Here is a 23,587-nt window from a genome sequence, read left to right as displayed (position 1 = left end):
CCCTCAGGTTGTCACACCCACCACCTCCATAATCCCCTGGCAACTACTATGTTCCCATCTTTATAATTATGTCATTTCAAGAATGTTATGTAAATGGAACCACACACTATGTAACCTTTGGGGATTGGCTTCTTTTCATTCAGCATAGTCTTTGGAAATTCATCCAGGTGTGGCATGTATTAATATTTCTTTTTTTGCTGAGTAGTACTTCATGGAATGAATGTATCAGATTAATCACTCACTCATTGGAAGTCATATGGGTTGTTTCCTGGTTTTTATTATGAACAGTTATGTACAGGTATTTGTGTGAAAAAAAAAAGTTAAATGCCCAGGTGTACAATTATTGTTGGATATGATAACTGCATGTTTAGCTATTTAAGAAAACACTGTTTTCCAGACTGGCTATACAATTTAACGTTCCCACAAGCAATCTACGAGTGATCCAGTTTCTCTGCATCCTTGCCAGCGTTTGGTTTTGTCACTATTTTTTCTTTGGCCATTCTGATAATATGTAAGGATATCTCATTGTGGTTTTAATTTCCACTTCCCTAATGGCAGATGTCGAATATCTTTTCATGTGCTTGTCACCTGAACATTACCTTCAGTAAAATGTTTGTCTTTTGCCCATGTTCTAGTTGGATTGTTTGCTTTTTATTGTTGAACTTTAAGAATTATATATTCTGGGGCACCTGTGTGGTACAGTCGGTTGAGCATCTGACTCTTGGTTTCAGCTCAGGCCATGATCGTGAGTTCGAGCCCTGCATCAGGCTATGTGCTGACAGTGTGGAGCATGCTTGGGATTCTCTCTCCCTCTCTTTGCTCCTCCCTTGCTCGCTCTCTCAAAGTAAACATGTATTAAAAAATAATTATATATTCTGTATCCAGTGCTGACACATACTAGATGTGGATTGTAAATAATTTCTCCCACTTTTGTAGCCTATGTTACTATCTATCCTCTTAACAGATTCTTTCACAGAGCAAGTTTTGATTAAGTCCAATTTATCATGCTGTTATGGATCATACTTTTGGCATCAAGTCTAAACTTTTGCCTAGTCCTAGATCCCAAAGAATTTCTCCTTTATCCTATTTCCTTCAAGTTCTGTAGTTTTACATTTAAGTCATTGATCCATTTAGAGTTAATTGTTGAATACATTGAATCTTAGGTCTGGGAACAGGGCATTTTGTTTTTCGCCAATGGTGATTGTTCCAGGATCACTTGAAAAGGTTTATTTTCTCCAATTGTTTTTACCTTGCCAAAAATCATTTGGGCATATTCACGTGCATCTTTATGAGATCTGTGTTCTGTCTCCTTGATCCATGTGTTTATCCTTCCCATCAAGATCCATCCATCATAAACAGTCTCAATTACTGTAGCTGTAAGTCTTGGAATTGGACTCCTTCCACATTGTCTTTTTCAAAATTATTGTATTCTAGTGCTTTTCCATATAAGTTTTAGGAGAATCTTGTTATACACACACACACACACACACACACACACACACACACACACAACTTCTTGGGATTTTGATAAGCATTAAACCTGCATATGAATTTGGAGAATTGACACTTATTATGTTGGATTTTCCAATCCATGAAGCATCTCTCTGTTTACTGAGGCCTTCTTTATGGGCATTGTGTAGTTTTCAGCACACAAGCCCTGTCCACGGTTTGTTAGATTTACATTTAGGTAGATCTTTTTGTTTTTTCCAGGTATGGGTGTACCTACCATTGTGTATCTAATTTCACTCTCCCAAGTGCTCAATGTTAGTATATAAAAATACAATTTTTATGTTTATTTGTAGCAAGCCATAGCTAGAACTGCACATAGGAAGGCCTGAAGTGTTCGCATTTTGGAAAATTCCCAGGCAAGAGCGGTCACAGGTAGGGCACAGAATATAGCTGTGGAAATCTTAGGAAATTGAAGTTGGTTGGACATTATATCTGAATGGTTTGGCCTATGACTTCATGTGGGAATATAAATTGTGCTGAGGTGCTCTTGTGGCAGATTAAAAGGGTGTCTTTTTTGGTGGTGGTGGTGGTGGTGGGATAACTTGGAACTCACTCAGGTTGCTATCATCACACCTATATTGAGTGCTTCCCATAAGGAACGGAAGAGGAACCCTGAATTAATGTACTCTCGGATGCGTGTTAACGTAATTTTTATACATTTGATGCTCAATAAAGTTTGTCAGTTGCGGGGGGGACAAAAACAAAAATGTATTACTTGCTTATAGGATGCTTTCCTTCCATTAGAACTTTAGCAAATTCAAGATTAAATCTGGTCTTCCCATCTTCAGCACCTTAGAAGGCTCTGTTCTTTTGTGAGTACCCCCAATTTGAGGAGTCTCTCCTATTTTTCAATGGAAATCTTGATCAAACAAAATTTAAAAACCCACTCTAGGTTAATCAAAGAACGGTTGGTTAGGATTCTATTTCATTTTTAATATATGTAGTTTTCATCCATTTAGTATTTACAAATATGACACATGTGAGGGCTGTCATGGCTAACAATCAGATCAGTACTCAAAGAATATTTTTGTTAAAAGTTACCTGTTTGGTGCTTAAATTCTTACCTCATTCAGACATGACAATTGTTAAGTGCCAGAGATCTTCTTTTCTATCATTTCTTTAATTTCTGTTAACTCTGAACATTAACTTGATTAAAAAAAAATATATATGAAATTGACATACCACCTACTACACTTACAACACAAAAATACTACTACATTGAACTTAGTACCAATATGACTGCTGACCATTTCTACTCCAAAATCTCAGACCTCTACAATTTCTATTTCTTCCTAACACCAATTTCTAAAAAAAAAAAAAAAGGGGGGGGGATGGTCATGTCCCTAAAATATTTTATTTAAATAAGACCTTTGGAATAAGTAACATTTCAACATTAAAAACGTTCCAAAATGTGGAAGACTTTCAAGGCTTACTTTGAAATTTGCACTCTATCCTCCTTGAAGTCAGAAGTCTTTTCATTAATTCCACATCCTAAATTCAAAATCCTCAAAATACATTGCATACTGTATTTTAAATAATCAGAATCATGATTCTCTTTAGCACTGAATACAAAGTGCATTCTTGTACACTTCATAACACATTTTAGGTTTTAAAAAAAAAGTGGATCAAATACTGGCAAGAGAAGTCTGCCACATTCCAAACCCTCAAATACTAGAATTTAATGTCATATGATACAGCATATTAAATATTAGATAAAACATCATTACATAAATAGCTCAGGAAAATGTTCATGGTTTGCAAGGACTTTTATTTTTCTCAAGAATCTAGATTATCTTTTCAAAAACTTTTTTTTTTTTTTTTTTTTTGGCTTAGGACATAGAAATAAAATACATATGGAACCCATCCTCCCACTTCTTTATAATTTTCTTTCAGCCTATTTCATGCTTTATGTTTCAGAAACAAATGTTCATGAATTTCATGGGGAAAATTGTTTTTTCTGGAGAAAAGGAATTTAGAGAGAGAAAAAATATGGGGAGTTTATTGTTGCTATAAATTACATGGTCTTTGTGTATCTAGTGGATGTGGTATTGAGAAATGGAAATTCCAGTCCTGATTCTGCCATTCTTAAAATCTTATTTAATAAATGTAAAGATTATCATTCTATCTTTCAAAAGGCTAGTTACAAGACTGCAAAAGTTCTTAAAAATTTATAAAATGCCATAACAAAATTATAAAAATCTGTAGTTCCAAGGAAAAAAATTTGCTAAGGTATACAAAATCTTGGCAATGACATATTGTAGAAAATACTAATAATCGTGTCAACTAATGCATCCAAGCTGAACTACTGTATCAGGCATAATTTGGTTCCTGCTAAAACATGAATATAAATTCAACAAATTTTAACACGTGCAAAAAACTGAATTTACAGAGTTCTCCAAAGCTAGAATACTAAAGTATCTAGGTGTTTACACATTATGTCCTTTGTAAAAGATCAACTGAGAAAGTCTCACGAGTTTTAAAAACAAGTATACTTTGGCCCAAAAGTTTTGAGAATTCATCTCGAAGGAATAATCAAAGATGCTCAAGGATACAGTATCATTTATGTTAAAATAAAAAATAGAAAGAAAGGCCTTACATGCCTAAAATGAGGATTGACTCAATACATTAGGCTTTATCTACAAACTGGAAGGGCTTTAAAAATGGTATAAACCTAGTATCATAAGTGAAAAAAGACTACAAAACAGTATACATTATATAACCCCATTTTTAAATGCTCTGTGATCACTTATAACAGGCTTTCAATCATCCTTTTTAATTTCTAGCTTTTCTACATAACAGGTATGACATGTGATTTAAAAAAAAAAATTTAAGACCAAATTCATATTTCATGCAGAAATATTGTTTCAGGTTAAGTGAAAGCTGACAACACACTCAATCTGCAAATATTCCACAGGGGCTGTATATGTAAAGTATATATTACATAAAGTATGTTTTAAGAACAATTTTACTAAGTACATCATTATTTATTAACCAAAGTCCTCTACTATTTCAAGCCAGAGTCCTCTACTATTGCATAACCAGATTTCTTTAACTAGATTTTTATCAAGACTTATGCACTTTGAGATTGATAATGTATTTTCTTGTAGAAGCAGTGTCACAAGTGGAAGACAGATGATTACCAAGCTTATTTAACCCACGTTATAGGTGATAGAAGGTATATCTGCAAAGAACACAAAAGAATATGGCAATATTTATCACTCAATGCAATTAAATATGAAATGAACATGCTGAATGCTGGAAAAGCAGGTCAAATCAGACCAGAAGAATAAATGTTGAGATGAAAACTGAACATTATGGAGGGACGTTCCAAAAAGTGTCAATGGCTTTAGAGGCTGACAGTATAAGCACTTTACATCTAGTTTCACTTCAGAATATATGGCAGTCTTTCTTTGACATCACAATAGTACTCTACCGTTATTACTCATGATAATGATAAGGAGAAGCACTGTGGCCTTCAAACAGAATAGAGATCAATTCTAGCAGAAAAGAGGCAGGAATTGGAAGAAGGGTATGAAGGATTTGTAGGTGTGTGAGAAAAGGAGTCATCAGGCCAACAACACACAGGTACCAAAGGTGACTTAGAACAATTTAAAGTGGGAATGGAGGGTAGAGAGGGGAAGAGGCAACCTGGAGCCATTTGTATAGATACATAAACATTTTCAGAATTCTCAATTGTACAATGCCTGAGGGCTGCAAATTTTTCTTTCTACTAGGTCATATAACTGATGCAAGATGCAGGACAATTTTAAAAAGTTAACAACTGTTTTTAGTAAGACTATTTTATTTAAAAATTTTCAAAATATAAAAATAATAAACATTATGGATATTTAACAAACAAAACATAATTCAACTATAAATAATAAAAATGTTGACAACCCCACATAAACATGTAACACTATAAACATTCTAAGCATACAAGAGTAGTTTTCTAGTTCAAGTTTTACCTTTTTCAGTTCAAGTTTTATTATCATTTTGAAAAATAAACAAAAAAAAGCTGCTACAGCTTAACCAATTACTTTCGCTCCACTCAAAGAGCAGGGAATTTTTTCCCCATGCCAACACACATTCGTGAAATGGGATACTTATGGGCACAGGTATTAAAAACTGGAACAACCCAGTCTCCAGACAAGAAAAGACTCCTTTGGTGTTTTTAGGTTCAACAATCCACAGAACTTGAGTACAACTAAACCACTTATTAAAGGAAATCTTGTGCCAGATAACATGTTCTGAAGTAATAACACACCCAAAACAGGTTCAGGATTCTGAGAATCAAAAGTAAGTATCTATGAATGCTTTGCTGATACTTAAAAATTGTATCTTTAGAACATTCACTAAGGTGCTGGAATGAGTCTTATAGATGTAGAGAACAATCTACACAACCAACGCAAAACTTGTACAATGTAAATAATACATCTCTTTTCAACTCATCAAATGTTCTATAAATATTTAAGAATTACCCTGCCTCCTGTTCAGCAAAGACAGATGGGAATTTGAAGCAGAGCAGGATTACACCATATTTAAGACTAGAAAAATTTTCCATGTGAAATATGGGAAAACTGAGCCATGCTGAATGTATTGTTGTTTTTATTCTAGCCAGATTAAATTCCTCTTATCAAAAGAGCTAATGACAAACTGAAGAGACTATTTTCTTTTTTGGAAGCTGGGCACAAATAAGCATACTGTCATTCTGTATCGTATCTTTAAATTATGGGGTGTTTCTAATGGACTGGGCTCTTTTCCTGACTCACCACAGACCACTTTTATAATTATGCTGCTAGATTAGAGTAAGTCACAAGTGATCATACATTAAAGCCTAGCAAAGTCTAGATAACAGGTTCAAAAATGATATTGAAAGGTTTTGTAGCACCAATAACTTTTTCCTAAGACACTTGAGGGGCTGCATCACTTTAAAGTATTATTTATCTTGTAAACAAGATCAAAAAATATTCAGTTGATCTGTATTTTGAGCATAAATATTTATAAACTCTATTTAAAAAAAACAAATATAGCATGACTAGAGCCGCTAATAGTGTAAAATCTAAGAATATTGAAAAATATAAAGATATATAAAAGGCTTCCATAATGCAATCATGCAGAGGTAAACTGCTTCAATCAATTACACAAAAGTGATTCTGTACAGTTATCTACACATAGCTCCATGAGAATCCTATTTAGGAAAATGAAATAATGAAAATCCTCATCTTTAATTAATCAACATATAAGGATTTAAATATGTAATGACCTATTGGCTCTCACAGAAATTTTCAAAAAGCACAATGATCTTAATGAGAATCAAATCATCTCGATTTCTGATTCCCAATGGCATATTCAATTTTGTTTTGCTTTATTTTGTTTTTAATTTAAAAGCAAGGGAAAGAAAAAAGAAAGATGACAAAGTAAAGTTGAGGGGGCTGGTATGTGGTCCACATCTAAGAACCAACTGAAACTGTTAACAAGTATGGTCTCTTCAGACTATGTTCTTTGGGCTTCTAACCTAGCAAGTAAATCACTATCACAGGGGAAGAGAATTTTCTTTCCTTAAAAAGAAAAAATACTGAACTAATCTGGGAAAATATCTCCGAACTCCTTGTGGCTATATGCTAGTTTGCAAATGTGAACTAAAACAAAAGTCTAATTTTAAAAATGCCCTGCAGGCTACCAAGTCATAATTATATTAGAAGACTTTCTGAAACATGTACTTTCCCCTTAAATCAAGCCTAATATTCAGGAAGCTGTTGTCAACTAATGTGGATCAAAATAGATAATTTACATTATGATTGATGTGTTCATTCTTTTTATTTTTCACAAAGACAAATGCATTGAATACTCAAAAAGAAGTGTTTGCAGAATAGTCAACTTGGCACAAAAACTATGAAAATATGAGCACGGCTGAATGAAACTAAAAAAAAAACAAGGGCAAATAGAATCAAGTGTAATTTCCACTTTTCTAATAAAGAGCTGCTACTAAGAACAACTTCCAAACTTCTCAAATGCCTCATGAGAATCTATGAAGAAATACTCAGAAATTAATTTTCTGAAAACTTCTTTATATGGTGCCCATTACAAAAAATGGTATTTTGGGTGAATATTTAGGATAAGATTTAATCATACTCTTTATAAATAATTTTAAGCCACACTGCTTATAAATAAATATGGACATACACCTTTTAAGACAGTAAAACTATAATCTTTAACAATGTTACACACACAACACAATTTCCCCTTGCTTTTAAGATTGTCTTTGATGTCTTGATTGCAAGTGAGGAAAATATGGACAAACTGTGTAAACCAGACATTTAATAGAAATTTCTCAATATTTATAATCCACAGATCATCCTGTATTATTTGAAAAGAAAGAAAATTATTCTCCTTGTTGGTTTTGAAGAGCTAAGAAATTTTTTAAAAATATTATTTGGGTAAGTGGCCTTGGCAACAACCTCAGTAAGTGTATTTAGAAGAAATAGGCAAGTTATTATAGTGTATAAAAAAGTATTTTAGCATCTGTTCAAAATCATTTAAGTGACTACCTTAACCCCAGAAATGTATCCTAAAACCCAGAAAAATTAAAACCAAACCCATGCTTAACTTTTTAATCATTTTCTTCATTCTAAATTGTTCATGCTAATGAACACAATATCATGGCTTTATAGATTTCTTAGACACAATTTTCAACGTGGCTGAGACTGAACTTATCTCATATTAGGAAACCAAAAGGTCTTTTTCCTTAGTGTTTAAAAAATAAATGGATATAAAGTAAGGGGAGAAGACGTTTAAGAATAAGGTCAGACAAAGCACACACTCAGACATACTTCTGGACTCGGATGTACCAATTAGAGAACTGTGAAGAGACAAAATGCCAATTATAGTACATGTAAACATCTATTCAAATTGATAAAGAGCAAACATAAAATGATAGGATGATATTTTAACAGTCGTCTCCAGACAGGAACAGGTCTTGCTGTTGTAGTCACAAAGCTAAATTCAGGCAATGATGATCTCTCTCTGCTGGAAAAAGAGAAGACTATTAAAAACACTTTGAAAATAGTAAGTAAATCTAAAAACTGAATCACACCATAAATTGATCGCCAACTTTTCTAAACATTAAAAAAAAAAATCTATTTCAGAAAGGAATCAAAATCAAAGTTGAAACAAATTCCACAAAGAATCAGCTTTGGGTTAATGATATTAACAAAACCTCTCTGCATCATGCTTCCTTAAAACATTAAGCCACAAAGATCTCAGCACTACAGCATGGCTGTGGTCTACAATTTCTGCTTAGGAAATGCAGTAACTGACAAAAGAGTAAACTGTTATAGAAGTATGGGTAGGCAAAGTAGTCTTAAGAAATTATGAACAAATTCCAAGACACTGTATATAAAAATTAAAGCAAGAACAATCTTCTTAAATTTCCCAAAGATTTCAAAGTAATTGTGAGTTGGATCTACTTTCCTTAAGCTCCATATGATAATGACTTCATTCTTTAATTAATATAGGACATAAAATTCTATACTAAACACAATGATTAACAACCAAAAATAAAAAGAACACATCAGAATGAGACAGTGCTTGGTATACAAAAGAAGACTAACTTTGGATGATGGGAAGATAAGTGGATGGATGAAATAAAGTTAATAGGGAGGAGTAATTAGAAAGAAACAAGTAATCTTAAATTGATACAAAAAAACGCAAAAAATGCTTTCAGTTACACTAAGTAATGAGTACATATTACTGATAAACTGCAAGAAAGTTATTTACCAAATTAAGAATTTTTCTACTAACAAAGTATGACGTTTTCAATTAGAAATTACTGAGAATGGCAGTCATTTCACCAAGATTTATTTCTTTCTTAGAACTTTTAGGTAGCTAATCTGGAAGATAATCTGTCATCTGATAGGTGTATAATGATCGGAGAGAGAAAAAAAAACTACTCTTCTCTAAAAGCCTGTATACATACCTTAGAATAACTAGCCAGTTCAGGAAGTTAACAAGAACAAGGTAGTTCCTGAGATCTGGGAAAAGGAAATTTTCCTCTCTGCCTTACACACATCATTCCCTGATGGTTTAATCCTAGATTGAATTTTCATTTTTATTTATAGGGCTTTAGAAGAGTAAGAGAAGCCCTGAGAGAAAAGACCAAAAAGTGAACTAATTTAATTAGCCAGAATTTCATGCAGAATTTCATGCAGCCTTTGTTTTAAAAGGCTAAAAGGGAAGGGAAGGGAAGGAAAAAAGCTTACAAATATTTATACAAATTCTAGAAGGACTAAAACTAATTTTCTACAACTGGTTCACATCATGTGTAAGGGGAAGGAAAAAAAAGAATATATAGATTGATAAAGTTTGTATAACACTCTAAAATAACCATTCATATTTCCACATATCAAACAAGCAACTGTTTTTGCTTTCTTAAGTAACCCTTAGAGTCAATGATTAGTGTTCCAAGTAAGATTGGAAATACAGTTCCCATAAACAGTTCTAGTCACAGGAAATTTCCTACATTTAAGCTCAGCCATACTTTCTACAGTTCATCAGCTAAAACACTAAAGTCTCATCTTTATAGTAAACTACTGGTTGATACACTTGATCATATTACAGTAAAACAAGAGCTATGGAATACTCTCCCATTCCTGCAACATGATTTCATTAAATGGTTGGGCATCAGTTAAATACTAAAATTAATTTTTTAAATCTTACAATTATCCAGTAACATTTAAACAACACTGCTTAAGTAGACATAAAATATTGAGTGAAATATGTAAAATGACAACTCAACCATCCCTTGAAGTAATCCTAATCAATCTTTTAACCAATAATATATAATTTCTCTCAATTTTTTCCTGTAAGCAGTGACTACTACATTGTTCTCAATCCTTTTTGACTTCAAATTCAGCTCAGATCTATACTAAAACAAAGAACTTGTTGGGAGAACTGCAGAATTTAAAATGTGTTTCAAGTTTTAGGTAGCATATTGTAATAGGAAAAGTGTTTTAGCCTTTGAGTTTAGAAGCAAAAGGAAAAGTTATAGGTAGGAAAAGTCTAGTGAATTTGGAAGTTTATCTATACTTTAAAGGTTAAATGAATTTTGCACCAGCCAACGGTGAGCATTTGGGAACACTTACATATAAAACTGTACCAAGACATGATATACAGATTATCATAATCAAATCTAAGTTGCTTCCATTGATGACAGAAATAATGGCAACAGATAGGGAGAACTGGTACAGATATATTAAATTGTTTTAGATCAAATACTAATATACCACCAAGGAAACTGTAGATGTGCAAGGGACCTTACAGATCATCTAGTCCAAGCCTTTTCATTTTACAGACAAGGAAACACTCCTGGTTGACACTTGCTTAAGGCCAGAGAGTTAGTTGCAGAGCTGGGACCATAAGCTAAATCTCTTATCTGGTATTCTATGCGAGGTCATCTTTGGATATAAAGAAAATTAGTGGGATGGACTAGATTGGTGGCTCTTGGTATTTCTATTCTTATACACTGACAGAAACCAAAAGCTGTTTTACTCCTGAAACTGACAACATTTAATACTCCAAATTATTAATGTCTCACTTAATTGCTGTGGAAATTCCACTAAGACTACATTGTACATTCCTCCAACAGTATTTGTAACCCCACTGTTGCAATACTTAACTGTATCACTTGTTTAGCAAAATAGTCTCAATAACGGAGAAGACCTTCAGGAGAGACTTTTGAAAAATTGATAAGAATTAACAAGGGTGGTAATTGTCACTCCATTATTGGAGATTTAAATATGCATTCATTCGTTAATTCATCCAACAAACATCTGAGTGCCCACTATGAGCCAGGCTTTGTGATAATCACTAGAGATAAAAAGATGAATAAGACATGGTCCCCTTCCTAGAGGAGCTTGTAATTTAGTGGGGAAGACAGACATATAAACCAGATAAATTATATTACAACATAAGTACTGTAACAGAGATATGAACAAAGTGCTGTATTAGAAGGGAGTGTAAAGGTATGAACTAGCTAATGACCAGGAAGTCTACTAATTTTGTGCAAGAACTACCACATTTACTGCAAACACAATCTCATGCTCAATCAATAATTAGGAAGGAGTAACAATGTAGAAGTAAAAAAAATAAAAAAAAAAAATTGGCACTGAAATCAGAATGCCGGCATTTAAATCTAGTCCTTTCACTCACTAGCTGTGACTTTGGGCAAGTCACTCCAACTCTATTAGCCTAAGTTTCCTTATCTGTAAAATGGGAATCAGCAACTACTTCAAAGGGATATCTTAAGTTTTAAATCAGAAACATGATAGTACATACAGAGTACTAGTATTTATAAACATATTAATTTTAAAAATCCAATCATTAAATACTAATATTTATAGCTAAGATCTTATTAATGAGAATAATAATATAATTGTGACCCTAATGAATGTGTGTAATGTTTAATCCCCATACTTTGGGACCAAACTGAAACGCTTGTTTTCTGATTCATTCAAAGCAATATGGCTTAAGAAAACATTTTAATTTTGGGTTACTAGAGAATTTAAGACTAGGGAAACTGATAAGCTATTTATGGATTTAAATAAGTAGGAAGTAATTATTTTACAATAATTTTTAAAATATCAGGCTAAAATGTATTAATCAAATTATAAAGCCAAAAAATCAGCATGGAGATTTAACTGGCCTTTGAAAGATTTTCTTTCTTTATAATACCTGTTTGGTGTAAAGAGAAGAAACGTGAGCCTCTGCCAATTTGGCACCTTTCACGACTACTAAAAAGAAAAGAAAACAAACTTACCTAATGAATCAGAATAGCACATAGTCAACATACAAGAGACTACATAAAAATATATCACAGATCTAAGTAAAGAAGTTTTTGAGTAAAGTCACTATTTTGACAAAAGAAATTGATTTTGAAATTTTAAATATTAACACGTGTACCAACTGCAAGCCCAAACATTCCTATGAAATAGCATTATCATCAGGAACATATATACAACTTTAACCCTAAATGTGGGAGGAAAAAAAAAAAAAGAGGAACAGCATCCATTATTTACCCCACTGACAGAAGATTATGGTGTTTGGAATTACAGTTGTGACTGTGAGGATCCCAGTATGGGAAGAAAGTGATTTTTTTTTTTTTTTAATGTGACATTTAATATAATCACTATAATCTCAGAAGGGGCAGGAACACTTGCAACTGAAATGATGAATTTTAAAAGATAAACAGGTAATCTCCCACCCCCTCAATCTACAAAGAATGCATTTATTTCCTGAAACTGCTGTTTTATCAACTTTCAATGATCACGTTCATTTGCCAGAGAAATCCACTTAAAAATCACAATATTGTGTCAAATGTCAAAGATTTTTATACAAAGTATAGGAAATGCACACTTAAAATATCAGACTGGAACACTTACCAAACAGTGTTTTCCTAAAGTAGTATCTATAGTACATTTCTTTATTCATACATCTTCAAATGGTCAAGTTTTCTTTCATACATCCAAAATGTAATGTGATGTTTTCTTATTCACCAAATGTTAGCTCTACTTGAAGTCTGGTTCCAAACTAATCAGCCTGCTTTTAAATTTTAAGACAGCTGTTGAAAATTTATAGGATCAAACCAAACTGAAGTGGTATAAATTTTTAACATTGGATTGTACATTATTTGTAAAGGTACCAGTAATCATTATTAATAAGTTAGTGATTATAGCTCCTTTTGTGATAATTGGGGGGAAGGGTAGATCACCATCTGGAATGGTCTATTTATTTTAATTTTTTTTCTTTTCTTTCTTTTTTTTTTTTTTTTTCTTTTTTAAAATCAAGGAACATTGTCTTGGTCTTTGTGGGCTTTTTTTTTTTGTCATTTTCTTTTCTTCTCTTTTCTGTTCTTTTCAAGAGACCATTCCGCTTTATTTTTAACATCTGAATGTATAAGGACTCATATGCAAAGCAGTCATACACCATTATCATTAAAACCCATATGGTAAAATACATACACAAGTCCAACAAAAGGCTAATACATAGTAAAGCCTAAGCATACTACTATGTAATATTATGAATACATAACTTGGAGACTTTAGTTAGAGTACTATGTTATCTATTCATTTTTGAAAACATTCATTAAGATTTTAAATGCAAATTCATTCCTTATTTGGAGTAAAACAAAATCCTCTAAGTTATAACAAGTATTGGTCATAAGTTTTTAGACCTATTCATTAAATTACAAAGAACCCAAAGAATTCTGTAATGTTCAGTAGAAGTATGTAATAAAAACATTGCATATGTTTCTAGTGTGATGTCTTTAGCAATTGTTTACTGAAATAAAATGCAAACATCAATCTTTCAAAATACAGGATCAGAAGGTAGTTTTCTTCTCTTTTGTCTATTTGTGAAATCCATCTTCATCACATTTTACCAAAAAATTGTTTTTACAAATATGTAAAAGTACATTAGATAATACTAATGAAACACAGGTAGAGTTCTAGCATATGCAGATCAATGATCAGTCAAATCATCTTCTCCAAGAACGAGATTCATTGTCCTCTTCTTCTTCATCATCATCTTGAAGTAATGAGTCATCCACCAAAGACTCTTCCTGAAACTTTAGGTTAAAATGCATTTAGGAATTTACCCAAAAAAAAAAAGAAAAGAAAAAAGGTGACACTTTTAAATACTGATTTCTCTCAACAGAGTCGAATACAAAAGGTATTTCTATAGCTACAATATTCAAGAAACAAAGAAAAGCAACCTTTATCCACTCAATGGTTTCTCTACAGTATCTATTCTATTGCTTCTAGCAAACAAGCACTAAAAAAATATCTAAGTAAGCTTTTTGTACATGCCATTTCTCCTGCCTCACTCAATCAAATTATGCCATCTTCTACACCTACAAAACATTGCTCAATACCTTTTGTTGGAAAAAAAAAAAAAAAAAGAAAAAAGAAATGAAAAAAAAGAAAGAAAGAAAACATCAATAAATCTTCTCTGACTTACCCTAACCCTGGACACTAAATCAACCAATTAACTTGTAGAAAAGTCTATCAAGATTTATATTTCTTTTCTGCTATATGTAACAAACATTTCTTTTATAGAATTCCTTGCTTTTCCCCATTCCCTTCATAAAAGCTTCTCAGACTGCTTTTCAAACTTTTCAAAATACCTAATACCAGGAGCTCTCCTGCTTTTCTCCCCATTCAATTCAAACTCATGGAAGGACAAAGGTATAATCTAAAATATAAAATGACAAATCATGTATATGAGTTTCAAAATACACATTTTATTCTTGCATTTGACTACGGATATGTATAACAGCCTTGAATGCTCTTCAAACAAAATGAAGTGCCATTACAAGAATCTAACAAAGGTAAAACATGGAATCAGTTCCCCACCTTACCTTTATTTATTAACTTCCTCAACTTTTTCCTACAGCTTATTTCATGATTAAAATAGAGTTGCTTATTTTTAAGTGTATGGTTTCAAAGTGCTCTCCCATTTCACTGTTCCTTATGCTTACACCTCTAAGCCACCATACTGATTGCTGTACCCAAGAAAAAGGGACCCTTCCATACCTATTCCTCTTCCACACCTAAAATGACTCTCTCAACTATATTCCCAGTCCCAGCTCTTGGTTATGGAAAGCTTTCTTATCCTTCAGGGTTCAGCTCCACTGTCACCACCTTCTTCAAGATTCTTCTGGACAGAAATAATCACTCCTTCTCGTGGGTTCCCACAGCGTATTGTTCAAATCTTTATTGAGCATATCACTCTGCCTTTCATTGTAATTAATTTTTTATGTGTCTGTCACCACCCCCCTTTCCAGATTATAAGCTCCTTGAGGATAGGGACCGTGTCTTATTCATTTTTGTGCCTATCACAGTATCTACCATTTAGCAGGCATTCACTCTAATCAACTAAAACAATATGAATTAAAATAAAGGAAACCTGAAATGTTAATAAAGCAAATAAGTAGGATATATACTCTAAACTTAAAATATTACAAGATTTCCTGTGGATAAAAATCTAATGAATAATTATTGTTTTCTAAGAGTAAATGAAAACTGAGTATGTGTGTGTGTATATATATATATGTATATATGTATATACACACACACACATATATATATATATGATTTTCTTTTTCTTTTCTTTTTTTGGATTAGCAATCCACAGTTCTCATTAATCCAGAAAATTTAAAGTTGTCTGCATTTATCTGATATCCCCTGCCTGGAATATGGCTCAGGAATAAAAGTTTTATGTTAAAATCACAGCCATAAAATCACATTTCATAAAAAATGTGAACATTTGAGGGCAAAGACAAATTAAAAAAAAAAACATACTTCCTCTTCATCAGGTTCAACTTCTTCTGTTTCAACAGCTGAAATATTAGTTATTGGTTTATTCCATGCCAGTTTTAGATCCTGCCCTTTGAAACGAGCTCCATGAACTGCAGCCTAAAACAATTAAGAACATTAGAATGTAGAACATTAATAATTTCTGAAGAAAACAATGAAATGTTACAGTACTTAATATTTAAATCAGTAAAACAAAAGTGAAGACAGCTATCCGTTTACTTTGTGGTTATTTCTCCATTTACTATTTATTATTATATTTATAATTTACTTTTTATGGTTATTTACTTCTAAAATCAGTCTTGTGATTGGAAATACCTTTAAACAGGAAACAAGAACACTTTCTCATACTTCAACGGAACTACTTTACTACTGGCCGGTATCTGACTAGAGAACTATGTCTACATGTTTATAATACAATGATAACTGCTATTCAAGCAACAATCTCAAACCATTTCAAGATCTTGGCTGTAGGTTCTGAACTGAAGTCTCAATGAGAATCAATAGGCTAAATGTATCTTAATGCATTTTAATTCTTGTTAATTTACGAATGACATATGTAGTAACTACAAACTGGAAACCTTTAACAAATATAATAATTTTGCATGCGTAAAGTATCATATTATTTTAAAATTACATCAGTAGTTTAAAGTATCACATTATTTTTAAATATACAATGTATGACATATCACTGTTACAAAACGTAAGTATCTCCATGAGAAAAGAAACCCTGAATGTTTCTATTGAAACTAAAGTACTTCCTACAAAGCTTTCAGAACTGCATATGATATAAGTTAAACTTAGTATTTGTTACATTAAGTGGCTGGTGAAGAAATCGTCCATTCAAATTAAAGTAACATGAACTAATATAAATCAATGTTAGCAACATACTGAAATAACTCATAGTCACAAAAGATTTATAGTACAACCTCAAAGTATAGCATAATGTGAAATCTAGAAACAATTACATGTTCAATGACAACTGATCATAAGTTGTATGACATTAAAGTCTCTAGGTATAAATTTTAAATCTGCACATAAAAATCCGTGATAAATTTAAAAGATTCCGCGCCTATTAAAATGCAGCTCGGGAGGAGTTTTTAGTCCATGGCTTCATCACAGTGTCACGTAACTGAAAGAATTTTTAAGTACTTATATATGATATTCCACTTAACAACTTGCAAGTTTTTAAACCTGTAACTATTACATAAAAATATACTACAGTAATATATGTACATATATATACATATATTACCGTAAGGAACTCGAATAGACTCATGCAAAATGTCTACTCAGAAAGTCCATCTTTTCATCTAGTTAAAAAAGGCCAAAAATTTCAGTGACATTTTCTATAGGTTCTTGACAAACATTTCTGATGACCTAGTATTATAAATCTCTATATTTAGCACACACATCTTCAAATTTATAAGGTGAGTCTACAACTCTCTAAAGTTTTAATTTTAACATTTTACAGGATGATTTTCAAAGTTAGATGTACTCAACATTTTATCAATGTTCTCCATTAGAAACTTTTGACTATTTGGCTGTATAAATTTTTGAGATAACGGAGTCCTTGCTTTGTGAAGAGGCAAATTTATTTTAGATAATCTGCGACATAAAATCTTTAAAGTTAAAAAAAAAAGTTCTGCAATCCATCCATTTTATTATTTAAAAAATTCAAATATTTCAGGTCACATAATATAAAAAATTGTAATTCATGATTAATCTTCCCAAAGAGATAACCACCATTCCATGAAGAATTTGGGAAAAAGCTCTGCAATACACTAAAAAAAGTCCTGTACACATACTAAAAGGGTTTGTGTATATACATATGTATGATATGCACATGGGAACATACTTTACATCATACTTAAACTAATTTCTTGAATGGAATTTTGTCATATTTGGCAAAATACTCTTATCTCAAATGGATCTGGATTTTTGTTTATAATGCATGTTTTTACTGCTGTTGTATTTGTCATAAAGAAGCTTAAATTTTCATGTTCTGTAATTTATCTATCTTGTGCCAGTCCTTTAAAAAGCTTTTCCACACTAGGATTATTTTCAGAGATCCCCTAGCTTTTTACTAGTCATATGTATTAAAAAAAGAAAAAAAACTTTTATTCATCTTGATTTTGATACCAAAAATAAAGACATAATAATGTACTATTTTTTTCCTAACAGTCCATTGTCCTAACACTCTTCACAGATTATTCAGTAAATTTAAATTTCCTGACTTAAATAAAGCATTTCCTTGTAATCCTCTATAATTTTTATATATACTTATTATGTCTTTTCTAGACTCAATTTTGCCCTAGTCTCTATCCATACCATTACTATATTCTTTATTTCATAATGAATTTGGCATGCTTTTCAGAATATTTTTGGTTATTCTGACATTATTTTGTCCTATGACCTGTGGAATCTTTTGGCCAAGTCCAGTATCATACTGTGTTACTGATGCTTGATAATATAGTATCAGCTAGATCAGTGCTTTTCATTTCTGTGGCATTTGCTTCAAGAGTTCTGCCACCATTTTATTAAAATGTACATTAAAAAATGAACTTCATAACTACTTATAAAATGTTAATAAAAAAACATGTTTAAATATATTCCAGGGGATGCTTATCTGAGCAAGGTGGCAGTGGTCATAAAGGTGGAAGTGGGGCTTAACATAAAAATATACAAAATAAGAAAGGAAAGTGGGAGCAAGTAACTTCAGAGAAAGATATGAGGAAGATTCAGAGAAAGAAATTAAATTTGCTCATCTCAATGTAAACAGTTGATAATCCAAATGAAAAATTACCAAAGTACCAAAGTAAAGCCAGAAAAGGAAAATATATATATAAACAAATCTTTTCTAAAGAAAAAGGTTTTAAAACGATACATGGTCTAGGGGGCGCTGGGTGGCTCAGTTAAGCGTCCGACTTCAGCTCAGGTCGTGATCTCGCAGTCTGTGAGTTGGAGCCCTGTGCTAACAGCTCAGAGTTTGGAGCCTGTTTCAGATTCTGTGTCTCCCTCTCTCTGCCCCTCCCCCACTCACGCAGTCTTCCTCTGTCTCTTAAAAATGAATAAACGTTAAAAAAAAAAAAAAGATTACATGGTCTAAAATCAGTAAACCCTGATAATTTCACAGATAAATTCTATTAAACTTTTGAGAAAATATATCTCCAATGCTACTTAAAATTAACTCAAAGCAAAAAATGGAAACTTTTCAAGTAGTTTCTATGAAGTCAGGTAAAACGGATAACTGATAAAAAATAATATCCACTCCCCCAACCTACAAACCAATTTTACTTTTGAAAACTGAATTAAAAGTAAAAATAAATACAAGAATAAAACCTTGCCATTTGCAAAATCATGGATGAATCTGGAGACTATTATGCTAAGTCAAGTCAGAAAAAGACAAATGCCACATGACTTCACTTACATACAGAATCTAAAAAAACAAAAACAAACACTCTTAAATTCAGAGAACAAACTGGTGGTTGCCAGAGTCCGGGAAAAGGGTAGGGGAATGGCGAAATACACATAGGGGATTAAAAGGTAAACTTCTGGTTAAAAAATAAAAAGTCACAAAAATGAACAGTATAATACAGGAAATATTAAAACCGTAATAATGTACATGGTGACAGATGGTGACTACACTTGTGGTGAGTACTGAATAATGTAGAGAATTATCAAATCACTATGCTTGATTGGAACTAATTGGAACTAACTTGGAACTAAGAACTAACTAATTGGAACTAACTTAATTGGAACTAATATAACACTGTATGTCAAGTATATCTCAATAATTTTTTTTTAAAAGTGAAACAAAACCAAAAACAAAAACAAAAAACAAAAAACCAAAGAACAGACTTCAGATTTCAGGGATTTATCAAAGAAATACAATACTGTGGGAATTTATACCAGAAGCAAATAGTTCAATTTTAGGAAACAATATAAATAGATGAAAGAAAACAAAAACCCTCAAATTTCTAACAAATACACAAAAGTTATGATATAAAATCTGTTTTTGATAAAAACCCAAAAATCTCTACAGCATTCAAAAATGGGAATCATTTGGGGCGCCTGGGTGGCTCAATCGGTTAAGCCTCCGACTTCAGCTCAGGTCACGATCTCACGGTCCATGAGTTCGAGCCCCGCGTCGGGCTCTGGGCTGATGGCTCAGAGCCTGGAGCCTGCTTCTGATTCTGTGTCTCCCTCTCTCTCTGCCCCTCCCCCGTTCATGCTCTGTCTCTCTCTGTCTCAAAAATGAATAAACGTTAAAAAAATTAAAAAAAAAAAAAAATGGGAATTATTTGCATGCTACCTTCACCTAAAAAGTCAGCATCATATATATTACTAAAAGTATTAAAAATGTTTTCATTCATTTACCATTTTCATTCATTTCATGAACAAGACAACGAATGACATTTCATGAGTGAGTAAATGAGTAAATACACAACTACTACTACTACTACTACTGTTATTTAACATTTTTCTTTTTTTATTTTTTTAAGGTTTTTTTTTTTTAATGTTTATTTATTTTTGAGAGAGAGAGAGAGAGAGAGAGCAAGCGAGCAGGAGAGGGACAGAGAGAGAGACACAAAATCCGAAGCAGGCTCCAGGCTCTGAGCTGTCAGCACAGAGGCCAACGCAGGGCTCAAACTCACGAACTGTGAGATTATGACCTGAACTGAAGTCAGACACTTAACCAACTGAGCCATCCAGGTGGCCCTATTGAATAACATTTTTCTGAAGGTACTAACAATTAAACAACACAAAGTAAGAAGTTATAAACATGAAAGACGAAGGTAAAACTACCATTACTTAGTGTTATGATTGAATGAATACTTGACAAACCCAAAAGAACAAAATATAAAACTATCAAAAGATAATTTGGTAAAACAACAGTTACATATTTAATAAAAACAAATAGTTTTTCTACATACAAACAATCAAGAGAAAATACAATGGAAAAAATACCTCATTTAAAGTAACTTTAAGTTAAATGATTGGGGAGAACTACTAATATATTTACCTATACAAAGAAATTATACATATTGTTTATATATATTTTATATTATATAATCTGCAACACATGTATATTACCTACATCTTATATATAAATAAAATACATACAAATATATATATATATAATCTATAGAAAGAAAATCTTTAAATGCTCTCAGAGGATAAAAAAAGGATTGAAATACAATGATATGCTAGAGGAGTATTTAGTATCATAAAGATGTTAATTCTACTATAAAGTATTCTTCTTTTTAGAACCAGGTAAGTAATTTCTAAAGTTTATATGAAAAATAAACACATAAACATCTACCACGAAGATTCTGAAAATGAATAATAATAGCTGGGCATAATAAGAGGGAATTCAAACAACAGCCTTGAAAAGCTATTAAAATATATTATAAAGTTTAGCTTAATTAAAGATGAGGAAGAAGCACATGGAAAGAAAACTGATCAATGGAAGAGAACAGTACTAAGTAAGAGTACCCTTACATCCTACAGGTGAAATTATGGGAAAACTAGCTTTACTCAATGAAATCAAGTAGACACCTAGTTTATTCCTTACATCAAATAAAATTCTTATGAATTTTCATAAAAATGTTTAGAACTAATGAGCTAATTTTCTAGTATATAAAGAATTCCCATAATTCATTCAGAAAAAAAAAATCAGTAGAATAGACAACTCAGCAAGATAATAGGCAAATGACACAAATAGTTGACAGAAACAGAAATAAAGAGTATTTAAACACGAAAATGTTCAACTTCAATCATATAAGTGTATTAAAAATGAAATGAGTTGCTATTTTTACCAAAATAAAATTGCCTGATATCTCACGATGGCTTATGTACCCATGTATTTTACATAAGCAAACCACTATGCAGAGTACACACATATGGCAAGTGTATGGGGAAAAGGCACTCGCATACATCTTTGGTGGGCAAGCAAATGTGGTACAACCTATATGGGTGGTGGGTGGTGGGCAATTTCAGAACTTTTAAATGCATATATCCTTTCATCCAGTAATAACGTTATCAAGAATATATCTTATAGTCATATTCACATACATACATAGAGAAATATTCACCAAGAATATTCACCGCTACACTGTAAAAGAATAAAAACAACTTAAAGTCCATTAACACGGTTATGTTTGGTATATCCATTTGGGGACAATCTCTCACTTTTCAGTCATATTTGAATGTCTCGTGTACCTTATTTTGTACTTTCACTTTGAAATATTGTGCATCTACGGATTATAGAAAATACAAAGACATTCATTCACTCATCTAGGACAATGGTTCAGTAAGAACAATGATATATTTGGAAATAAACACTGAAAAAGGTTGACAATTTTTTTTTTCCCCCTTGGGAAGACTTATCACTTACCTTGAGTTTATATCCTCTTATATTTTTGGTGTTAAAATTTTATTTATTCTATAAAATGATGATGATGGTGCATGAAATTTCGTTTGTACTTTTAACGCATTTTCCTTGATAAAATTAAAAACTGATACCTCTATGTCAACACACTAATTTTTAAATTCCTAAACGTTAATGATCCCGGATATCCAGAAGTTTGAAAACCAATGCCTTAGCCTATATACCCTGCTTGTAGAAGATCAGCTTCAACTTAATTTTCTATTTTCTTCTACAATAGGAAGGTTACAAAATTTTAAGAATTTTTTGGTTTAAGCAAATGATTATGATTTAACAACTTCCATAACTTAATTTCAAATGTGTATCATGGCAATGGTAGTTCTTCGTTTCAGCCTACTGAATAATTCCAACTAAAATGGTATTTACTCTGAAAAGGTAATTCTTTATTATATCTAACTTATTTTGTCACATATTCAAACTCCATATAATTCAGCGTTAAAGTCTTGTTTACGCATTAATCCCTAGTCTTTTGAATTGATTGCTATTCATTTGGAAAACATGAATTGTATTACACACACACACACACACACACACACACACACACACGTGAGGTGGAAAAAGCAACACCCAAGAAAGAAGGTATATGTCAATAAATCTTGTAAGAGCAAAACTTCCAATACTTATTTCAGGGGTAAGAGGTTTTTATTCCTCAGTCACATAAGCAAGGAGAAGTTTTAACAATGACAGCTACCATTGTTTTATGACTACTGCCTAGAAAATAGAACATAAAGAGACATACTCAAGCTACCTAACATTACACTGAAAATTGTCACTAAAGCATCAATTAAAGGAAGCTTATTCTTAACTTATACTCAATAATACTTTTTGAAAAAACCTGATCAAAGATTTACTTTGGTTAAGTACCTGACTCCTTCCTCTCTCTCTCAAAAAAAAAAAAAAAAAAAAAAAATTATAAAGTATTTTAAAAAGGGTTTAGTTTTTAATGTAACATATATACATACAAGTTTTAAGAAGTTTTAAACTCTCATCAATAATACTCTCACAAACGATCTTTAAGTGAAAAGATTACCCAAACGAGATTTAAAAAAACATAACTCTAGGATCCATTCCTATTCTATAAAATGATCCACTTCCTACATCACTGATCTTAAAACTAGTTATTCCAGGGCCCCAGCTGAATGCTTAACTAAGATTTTTCAGACCCACACTCTTTTACTGGTTATAATGCCCCAAGAGCAACTCCCACCAGGTTAGGTCCCCAATAAGGTATCATTGTGTTGTCAAGGAGTATTCACTATAA

General features: G+C 32.0%; 1 protein-coding gene across 14 annotated transcripts in view; it reads right to left on the bottom strand.

Moving 5' to 3' along the window:
- Positions 1–2,033: 2,033 nt before the first annotated feature.
- Positions 2,034–23,587, bottom strand: part of RBM26 (RNA binding motif protein 26) — an 88,643-nt gene continuing 67,089 nt past the window's right edge. For 12 of the 14 annotated variants that reach the window (XM_060636876.3, XM_081795023.1, XM_081795020.1 and 9 more), the window contains 2 exons: positions 15,864–15,977; positions 13,290–14,128 (listed from right to left, as the gene is read on the bottom strand). In XM_060636876.3, the coding sequence (XP_060492859.2) occupies positions 14,039–14,128; positions 15,864–15,977 (204 nt within the window). In that variant the 3' untranslated portion in view covers positions 13,290–14,038. Of the gene's footprint in view, positions 8,536–13,289; positions 14,129–15,863; positions 15,978–23,587 lie in introns of those variants that run through there. The other 2 variants (XM_060636882.3, XM_060636883.3) reach the window with 2 other exon arrangements.

The sequence above is a fragment of the Panthera onca genome, chromosome A1 (genome assembly GCF_046562875.1).
Source record: "Panthera onca isolate mPanOnc1 chromosome A1, mPanOnc1 haplotype 2, whole genome shotgun sequence".
NCBI lineage: Eukaryota > Metazoa > Chordata > Mammalia > Carnivora > Felidae > Panthera > Panthera onca.
The sequence above is the reverse complement of the archived record's forward strand: the minus strand, read 5'-3'. Positions and strand labels throughout refer to the sequence as shown.